Source organism: Pezoporus wallicus, unplaced genomic scaffold (assembly GCF_028554395.1).
Source record: "Pezoporus wallicus isolate ANWC-B61680 ecotype Strahan unplaced genomic scaffold, APGP_CSIRO_Pwel_v1 scaffold_11491, whole genome shotgun sequence".
NCBI classification, from domain to species: domain Eukaryota; kingdom Metazoa; phylum Chordata; class Aves; order Psittaciformes; family Psittacidae; genus Pezoporus; species Pezoporus wallicus.
This window is the reverse complement of record NW_026642649.1, coordinates 800,366-810,219: the sequence shown is the minus strand read 5'-3', so window position 1 is coordinate 810,219 and position 9,854 is coordinate 800,366. Positions and strand designations below refer to the sequence as shown.

The 9,854-nt window shown below is 47.5% G+C and overlaps 1 protein-coding gene across 1 annotated transcript; it reads left to right on the top strand.

The window, feature by feature from the left end:
* Positions 1–206: 206 nt before the first annotated feature.
* SFRP4 (secreted frizzled related protein 4) lies at positions 207–9,435 on the top strand. Its single transcript, XM_057431472.1, has 6 exons — positions 207–987; positions 1,102–1,173; positions 1,262–1,327; positions 3,854–4,052; positions 6,787–6,850; positions 8,836–9,435. Exons 1-6 carry the CDS (start codon positions 324–326, stop codon positions 9,022–9,024), a joined length of 1,254 nt encoding a protein of 417 aa, XP_057287455.1. The 5' UTR covers positions 207–323; the 3' UTR covers positions 9,025–9,435.
* The last annotated feature ends 419 nt before the right edge of the window (positions 9,436–9,854 follow it).

The following is a 9,854-nucleotide window of genomic DNA, read 5'->3' as shown; positions in this document are numbered from 1 at the left end:
ACCAAGAACCCAGTCCAGTCACTCTGCACTCCGGAGCTCCTCCGAACCCGCATAAAGTTTCTGCTCCGTGTCCATAAAGCTCATCCCTGCGAAGGGGTGGGGGGGATCCGGGTCCCCCGTCCCCCCCGCCACCGCCTCCTCCCGTCTGCCCGCGTCGGCAGACGCGTGTGGTTTGGGTTTGGTGCGTCCCGTCCCGTCCCGTCGTCCCCCTCCTTCTCCCCCCGCTTCCACCTGAAGGAATTTATGACACAGATGAAAACTGAACCGGGGCCGCGGACGAGAGACGCAGTGATGTCGCCGGGGGATTAAACGGGGTGGAGGTGATGTCACCGTGCCTGCACAGCAAAACACACACACACACACACCCCCGGAGGAGCGGTGCTGCCAAGGGAGCGCGATCGGCCCCACGTCACTCGTGCCACCGGTATAAATGCGGTCCCGCGATGTCCATGGCTGTCGGCGCGGCGGCTCCCGACACTTGCCTGCAGCCGGGGAGGCGGCGGAGCAGGAGGAGGAGGAAGAGGAGGAGGAGGAGGAAGAGGAGGATGCTGCGCGCCTTGGTGGCGGTGTCCCTGTGGCTGCGGGTGAGCCCGCGGGCGCAGGGCGCGCCGTGCGAGGCGGTGCGCATCCCCATGTGCCGGCCCATGCCCTGGAACATCACCCGCATGCCCAACCACCTCCACCACAGCACCCAGGAAAACGCCGTCCTCGCCATCGAGCAGTACGAGGAGCTGGTGGCCACCGGCTGCAGCCCGGTCCTCTCCTTCTTCCTCTGCGCCATGTACGCCCCTATCTGCACCCTGGAGTTCCTCTACGACCCCATCAAGCCGTGCCGCTCCGTCTGCCAGCGCGCCCGCGACGGCTGCGAGCCCATCATGCGCCGCTACAACCACAGCTGGCCCGAGAGCCTCGCCTGCGACGACCTCCCCGTCTACGACCGCGGCGTCTGCATCTCCCCCGAAGCCATCGTTACCGACCTGCCGGAGGGTGAGCCCCGGGGATCCCCTCGAACCCCCACGCTCTCCCCCCGGGGGGCTGCGGGACCCGTAGAGCCCTGCCCGGGGGGACTCCCCGCTGCAGCTTTCCTCCCTCTGTTCTCAGATGCGAAGTGGACAGACTTCACGCAGGGTGTGCTGGTGCCCCCGGAGCCCGACTGCAGGAGCCGCGGCCAGGGTGAGCCTCAGGCACCCCCCAGCTCCCCTCCCCGGAGCAGAGCCACCCCTGGCACCCCTCAACCGTTTCCTTTTCTCTTCCTTTGAAGAGCGATGCAGGTGCAAAAAGACAAAGCCAACGCTGTCGACTTACCTGGCCAAGAACTACAGCTACAGTAAGTGCAGGGGGGGGGAATGCTTCTCTCTGCCCATCCCACCGCCCTCTGGGCCCCCCCACGAGTTAGGCAGCTCCCTGTGTGTCCAGGCCCCATCACCGTCCCAGCGCAGCCTTTCCAAGTGGGTTTTTGCCTGAGGACACCTCAGCCCTCCTCTCCCAAGCCCCATCACTGCGCACACCCGTGCAGGCAGCAGCAGTCATTGCACAGGTTACGGTGTGTTTCTGATAAAGCAGATGTTGGTGATGTGAGCTGGCATCAACCGGTCGCTCTGCAGAAAGGGTGCCTGCTGCAAAGTGCAATTCAATCTAATGTGAGCAGGACCCTCTGCCAGCTCCTGCCTTCATCCAGCGGGTGGGATGGACAGGGGTTTATCACCTAAATAAAACTTGTAAATGTGAACGTACCGGAGGCAGGGTGAAAAGTTAGTGCTTAGAAATCCATATATCCATTTACTTACCAGCCAGAGTTTCACCTGGCACGCAGTTGTCAGAAGTTTGTTGAATTCAGGAACAATTTGCACCATCCAGTGAGGAGCTGGCTGATAGTTTAATCATACATTGCATGGCATATTGGCAATACAAGTAAATACTCAGCCCTGTTCTCCCTTCCTCCCCCTGCCTCTCTGTTTTTCTGATGCTGGGAGTCAGGAAGAACTCAGATTAAGATTAGGTAAATACCAGATCAAGCATCTGTTTAAACCCCTATTAGCTATGAATTACCATGTAGTATCATGGTCTTTTGCACTTCATGGTTTTTTTCTCAGATGGCAGTCATTTCTTCAATGGATTTATTCGATTCTTCTGCAATAGGGTGATTATGTCCATTCCATTCCTCTTTGTCTGATAGCAGATGAAAGTAGGCTTGTAGTTAACTTCTTTGTTAGCATAGGAAAAAAAAAACAATATCCAAGCCCAGTTTGGTGGGAAAAAATCAGAACATCTAACTTAGGTCATTTTATGCTTTTTTGTTATGGCATTTTGATGCTTTTGTATCACATGTTTTTCTTATTCCTTAATCTACCTTGGTACAAGATAGTGGTATGTTCAGGTAGGACAATGAACTTCCACACTGGGCTGAAATATCTGAGAAAGCAGTGCTACAAAATTAGTATTCTGAAATGAAATAGAGATTCCATTGAATTTGTGAAATCAAGATTTTGGTTGTGGGAGGCAGGTTTTTATTCATCCTCCTGAAATAGATATGCTCCTATGGAAAATGAACTGAGAGACAAGGCAAGACAAATAATAAATAAAATCAGGGTGGGTTTTTTCCCTTTAAAATAATATATAAGTATATTTATATTATTTTATGTATGCATATATTATTTATATATCCTTTAAAATCATCTATATAAAGCTAAACAGTGTTTGTAGCTGGTCAGACCTTGGTTGCAATCAGACTTGCAAATAGGTTGTGAGTCTCCTCAGCTGAAATCCCTCATGTGTTCTGTGGCTGTTACACATCCTGATAAAGTTAGCACAAAACCCTCAGGCTGCACTGCAGTTGCTGGCCTCCTCTTTTCTGCACGTGACGTTTGCTCCGAACGTGAGATCCATTGGAAGGCTTTTGACCTGGTGGCTGCCAGGGACAGCATCACCCCGTGGTACATACCCTTCTCATGCTTCTTTCATTGAAGAGTTCTGTGATCATAGGACCCTTCCTATTGTGGCATTTTCTAAGACCTAGAGTTTTTCATGCAAAAACTATGCTTCATTTCTCTGATTTGGTGCCTGTCAGAAGAGAGAAGGGGTGAAATGCTGCGGTGCAGGGTTCAGAGGTACAAAGTTAGCCAGGGACCATCCTCAGAGCAATCGACAGAGTTTCACCTTCTTGCACCCACACAGGTAGGCAGTTTTCCTCAATAAAAGGTAAAAATATGACTGTTTGTGTGTTCGGAGTCAGAAGAACCCGTTTCAGAGTCTGCTTTATATGAAGATCTTGCTACTAATGAATAATCCAAAGACAAAAGAAGAAAACAAGTACAGACCTTTTATAGAGCACATTACAGCATTCCTAAGCTTTTTGGGTTTTGACTGCTTGTTTCAAACCTTCTTTTCTTTCTTCTGTCTAAGAAAAGACTTTGGTTCCTGGATCTAACCTACAGGAAAAATGATTTTATTACTGAAAAGACTTAATTCACACTGTTTGTGGGGTAAATTATTCATTACTTAATTGGAAATAGCCAAATGTGGCTATAGAATGGGGTTTATTTATGCCGGGGGTTGCTCAAGTCTGAGTCAAAGGAGCTCTTTGTGCGTGTGGTTCCAGGAGAGATCACTTGGCCTGATCTGGCAGAGATTTAAGCACATGTTTAACTTCACAGTTGTCAACAGTCCTACTGAAAACCAAATTGGGATCAGGCCTCTGTTATTCTAAGCCACTGTACGTGCCCACACATGAAGCAGTCGCAGGTTCACAGCCAAAACAACAGCTTCCAATTGAATCAGTTTTATTTAACGCTGAGATGTGTTTAATTTCCTCAGACCGTTCGCTGTTCTCACGCCTCTCCTTTTCTCGTTGCAGTCATTCACGCCAAAGTAAAAAGTGTCGAAAGAGGGAACTGCAATGAAATCACCACTGTGGTTGAAGTCAAAGACATCCTGAAGTCCTCGACACCCATTCCTCTGTCCCAAGTGCCGCTTATCACAAATTCCTCCTGCCAGTGTCCACCCCTTCAGCCGAAGCAGGATGTTCTCATCATGTGCTATGAATGGCGCTCAAGGTGAGCCCTGGTGATGTGGTGCAGGGAAGTGATGGGCGGGAAGTGGGACCAGCAAAGCTTTCCTCATCAAGAGCCTGGTTTGTTGATAGTTTTTCTTAGCATAACCCACACGTGTTTCAATTACTTTGGCAATTAACTCTTTCCACGGTGTTCATAAAGCCTGGCTCGCACATGGAGCATAAAACCTGGTATTGCTTAATGCATTGTGCAGCACTTGAGGCATCTCCAGCTGTTTGGGAGCATTTTCCCAGGACCACGTTCCATAGCTATGAGCTACAAGCCTGATGGTGGTTGGAGATGCTGCTCCGTGTTGGCAGAACCACGTGGAAGGTGTAGTTCTGCCTCACTGAGCGCAGAGGAGGGGACAGGAGATGATACCCATCTCCTCTCCACAGAGCTGCTGGAGAGCCGGGCCTTCTCCACCAGCCTATCCATAGTGTGGACCAGTGCCATCAGTGGGATGTTTCTGATCCCACAGCTATACCAGGACCAGCCAAAACTGCAGCCCTTGGAGCTCCAGGCCCCGGATGGCAGCTGAAAAGTAAATACTCTGGGAGCAGCGTGCCAGTGCTGCCGTATGATTAAAAGACAAAACAAAACTGTAGCAGACCTCTCATCTGGCAGTCAGCCTGGCCCCAGGCATGGGAGGAAATCCAGCATGCTGGTCTGGAGGGGAGGGAGAGATGAATCACAGCTCCCTTTTCCCTCTGGGCCTCTGAGGTGGAAGGAGTCATCCCATCCCCGTTAGCACCCCAAGTGTAGCTGTAGCAACAGATGTCAGCAGGACCGGTAGGTCCATGTGCCTGTGTGCTGTGCATCAGAGGCTGTTTGTGAAGTGTGTAGCCTGCCATCACATGCAGTGATGTGACTGTAAATTGATCATGTGCACTTGTAAGGACCACAGAACATCTATGTGCAGAACTTGATGGGCCATATCCATATTCTCAATGAGTTTTAGCTTGATATTCTAAAAGCATTCCATTGGAAAAGTTGCCATCTGATACCTTACTACCTTAACTTCCTTTTCTGAGCTAACAATCATGGTATTGTAATATTACACAGCACTTTACCTCTCCAGGTGTGGAAGTGTTTCACAAAGGTTAATCTAGAGCCTTCTACTTGTGTTAGCCATTTGGGGGATATATGCTCTGTTGTGGCTGCCCCATCCCTGGCAGTGTTCAGGGTCAGGTTGGACACAGGGGCTTGGAGCAAGCTGCTCCAGTGGAAGGTGTCCCTGCCTGTGGCAGGGGTTGGAGCTGGATGGGCTCTAAGGTCCCTTCAAACCCAAACCAGTCTGGGGTTCTGTTCTCTGAGTCACACAGAAGGACCAAGATTGTGGTTGAAGAGCACTGAGCTGCAGAGGTTTGCTGGAGAAGGCTCTCAGAAGGATGTCAGGAGGGGGATATTTCAAAAGCGAAGGATTGCAATCTGCCTCTCCATTACAATGGAAAAACACACCATTCACAAAGTATCTTGTGATGTTTGTTTAAAGGTCACTGAGGGTTTTAATTTCATATAGTGTACTAAAAGGGATTTGAAAAAGAAACAGAAACTTTTATATGTGTTTCCTGTTGAACTCGGTGGCATGAAAACAGGAGGTTTTGAGTTACAGCAGCCTGTTAAAATGCCAGAAGCAAAATGAGTGGAAGCTGTATCTCCACCAAAGTCAATGGCAAAAAAAACCCATTGGCTGTCAATAAGGTTAGGGTCTCAGCCAACAATTTGACCTGAACAGAAGCTGCATCAGATGTACACTCTGCTGTGGTTTCATTCATCATGATGTGGCCTTAGCTTTAATCCTGCATGTTAATTCAGCATCCCTGTGCAATGAAATAGTTGTTTCTAGGTTGGCACTTAGAAGGTATGACATCAGGCTGCTCTAGAATAAACTCTTTCGCAAGCTGTTTAATGCATATACATTTAATAGTTAACATTTTTGTTTTCTTCAGTTGATAACACTTAGACTCAGTATTTTCATACAGGACCTAGCCAGATTTCATTGGTAGGCAAGTACTACTGCCCCTACTTCTCCACAGTCCACTTCAAAGCACTAATTAAGTAGTTCCATGCAGGCAATATATAATACTGCATATATTTCTATGTATAACTCCTCATGTATATAGAGGTAGAAATTGAGATGATTGTAAGGGATCAGATAATGTTTCAGCATTCATCAGCTGTTCTGTAGTAACTGATGCATGTGAAACAGCATTTTAGTTCATTCAGAAGTAAAATACATTACTTTTAACTACTCTTCCGCACCCAAACACAAACCAACATATAATGGACATTGGGAAGCAATATATGTACATATACATTTAGTTTCATGGATGTTACCTAACGCACCACTGCTTTTTATCAGTGACCAAGCCAGGACAACTTTCCCTGCAGAATAGCTGCAGGGGAGGCCAAAGGGCTCTGAATGCTTTCTGAATTCTGGCCATGCGCTGCAGTGTTGGCTCTAAAATCTGATTTCTCTTAAAAACTCTTTCCTGTTCTTATGGAGTTGGGAGTAGAAGTTCAGCAGTGTCAGTGTCAGCGTGTAGGAATCCATTGGGAAGTATTTAGGGACGGAGAAAAGCAGTTTTCTGCCTATCATCCGATACACAGAGACCACCGGTACCAGTACCTCCTGGAGCACCCCAACCTCAGTCTGTGTTAAATCACCTGGAATGACATCTCAGGAATCAAAATCAGAAATACCTGTGACGTGTGTTTGTTTCTTAACCTTCAGGTTGATGCTTCTTGAGGGCTGCCTCGTTGAAAAATGGAAGGATCAACTGAACAAAAGGTTCAAGGTAAATACAACCAGGGGAAAGACTGAACGTTAAACACCTTTGTTCTACCTCAGCGCTCAATAACTTGCTTGACTTTCACATGTCTGTGACACCTGTGGGCATTGTTATTTTCACTTCAACACTTCCATACCTCAAAATGACATATAAGTGAAAATCTGAATGTTTTAGTCTTGCATTTTAGGGTCTCTGAAGTTTTATTTCTCTTTTGTCTGCAAACTGTCCCTAAGTAGGATGGTTGGATGGTCTTTGTGTGAACTCTGGCTTATTACAATAGTGACTCAAGGGATTTCTTTCATATCACTACTAAGGCACATAACCGTCAGATAGGTGAGAGGCAGGTGAGTACATAGTTCACATTAGATAAGAAAGGAAGTTAAACCACTGCAGTGGATAAATGGGCTTGGCTGCATTAAAGATTGGAGGCTTGAGAGACACATTTCTCACCATGTGCTTCCCACTAGCGACCCACTGGAAGTATTGGGCATCCCCTCACCATTTTCAGGGGACACTGGAAGGAAAAGTCTATGGTATAGAGAGCTGGGAGGCAGGAGCAGCAGATGCCCCTGCTTCTGGGGGCTTCAGGGTAGTGTTTGCTGTCACTCCCTGCGTGCAAACTCCTGTTTATGATGGAAAGAAAGGATGGATCAAGACAATGTCTGACTCTTCCTCACGCTTTTAGAGGTGGAAGAAAGCTATTTCTGGAGTTTAGGAGAGGTTTCAGAGCATTAAGGACAAACATGTATATTTATTTTAGTTACAGTCTGATTGGCAGTTGCTGAAGAGGAGGCACAAAGGTGCAGGTTATCTGTCAGTAGAAGCTTCAGGATCACAGACCTGCTTCTTGCAGACATTGTATTTGATGCTTTTGGCATTCCTTTTTCTCCTCACTTTCTCATGTAAAACCCATATGTAAAAAAACCCAGGCTTTAAATCTCTCAAAAATAAAACCATTGCAATTGCAGATGGTCCCACGTGGGATTTAGGAGAACACTGACATATGACTGGGACTTCTGTAGTCCCTTAGCTGTCAGCTTAATGGCCCATTACTGGCACACTGTGTTTTAGTGGCCTCCTCACACTGCTTTGTCATCTCTAATTGTGTCTTGAAGGCAGTTTGGACGTTCATTTCCAGGCTGTCAAGTAGAGGCATGTGTGCCAAACAAAATGCTTCTCAAGCATGCATTGTTCCCTCTGATATGAGTAGCTTAAGAAATCAAATCCTCATTGTAACATGCTTGAGTGGGACACTGGTAAATGCCTGCTGATAGTTTGTGTTTTATACAGATGCATGCACTGACCCTGATCACACAGAGGTAGCCAGTACGGAGCCAGGTATCACAGTGGCTTTGTTTTAACACCCATCGTTCATCTCTGAAGGCTTGCATCCAGCTTTGATCTTGAGTTACCACTGAAAATGAATGCTTTGAGCTGTCTGTGGCCCACAGAAGACAGTTGTTAACACAACCACAGCATGGCTGGTCTCTCCTCCAGCCAGGACAAGAGTCCGAGTTGCAACAGGGTCAGTGAAGAGATGGAATAGGGAATTTCCACCTTTCATTGTAGCTGTGTGTTTAAGTATGTGCTGTGAAAGGATAGTCTGAGGAAAAGGCAAGCACGTTCAGCAGGAGAGCAAAGAAAGGATGTGCAAAGGAGTGCAGATCCTGTCTTTTTGACAGCAGGGTGCCAGCATCCCTGGATTGCTGTAAAGGCATGGGATGTACACACCCATGCAGCATGCACACAAGATGTGCAGTTGTCATTTCCATCAGCTGGCATCACGGAAGCTCTCCCACCCAAGAACATGGGCAGGTTCTCGCTGCAGACAGCCTTTACATGCTTGACATCAACAGCCCTGCAGGAGAGAGCACAAACCTGTTAAAACCAGCATTATTATCAGCGCTTCAGGCTAGCTTTGATTAAGACATTATTATTTATGGCTAACGTTCCTCCCTAATGCAGCCTCTTTGTCTTCCGCATTTCCACAGAGGTGGGAGCAGAGACTGCAAGAACAGAAGCTGCGAACGGCCCGCAGCAAGAGCCAGAACGCAGGGCGCAGTGCTCAGAGTGGACCCCCGAAATCATCAGCCAAAACCACCAACCCGCTGGTCAGTGGCCCCAAAAAGGCCACGAAGATAAGAAATGGCCAGAAAGAAATCAACCCGAAGAAAGTATGAGCGTGCAAGTGGTGAAAGACTTTTCTTCCCGCACGATGAGGGTCGCAATCTGCCTTGGTCAGCAGGTTTTAGTCATCCAGAACTCATCGACTTACAAACTCCTGGCAGTTTCTGCATAGACATTTTTGCTGCACTTTACTTTTTCAAGGTTTGCTTTTCCTTTCAAGCCACTGCAAGCCATAGGGGGTAGGTTTGTGTTAACGCGTGGCAGGCTTATTCAGGCTGAGCTTTATCTTAGGGCTCTGATTTGCAGTTCTAGCTAAAACTAGCCTTGGCTGCCAGTGGTTTTAACTCCTTGTGCCGGTTGCCTGCTCTGCTTCCCCGCCAGAGGTTGGAGAGCTGCATGGGGCATTCACAACCATTGCATTGCAAACCTGAGCCCTGTGATTTAAGTGCTCTCTCCTCAGAAAGTGCATCGGTGTAGTAGCTGAGGAGTTAGTCTGGGGGAGCGGAAAGGGAAGGTAACCTCTGGCTGACATGTCAGGCAGCAATTACTGCTGGAGCTGAATCTATCTGCTCTTTGGAATCACAGCCCTTGTTCAAAAGCATAGTTTACCAGTAAGCATCTGGGTATGCATTATGTGATTATTTTTATGTGTGTGCCAAAAAGTACGCTTAGGGTTAATCTGGTGGGTTTGTGTAGAAAGCAAAACCATGCATTGAAAGCAGACATTTCCTTTTTTTTAATTGTTCTTCAGGCTTCTGTTGTAATAATTTCAGATATATTTAAGCTCCTAATTGAAAAAATCAGTGTTTTTTCAAAGGACAGATTGAAGTGAAGCTGATCTGCACAATTCCTGAAAGTAACACTTCTGTTTGCTGTAATATAG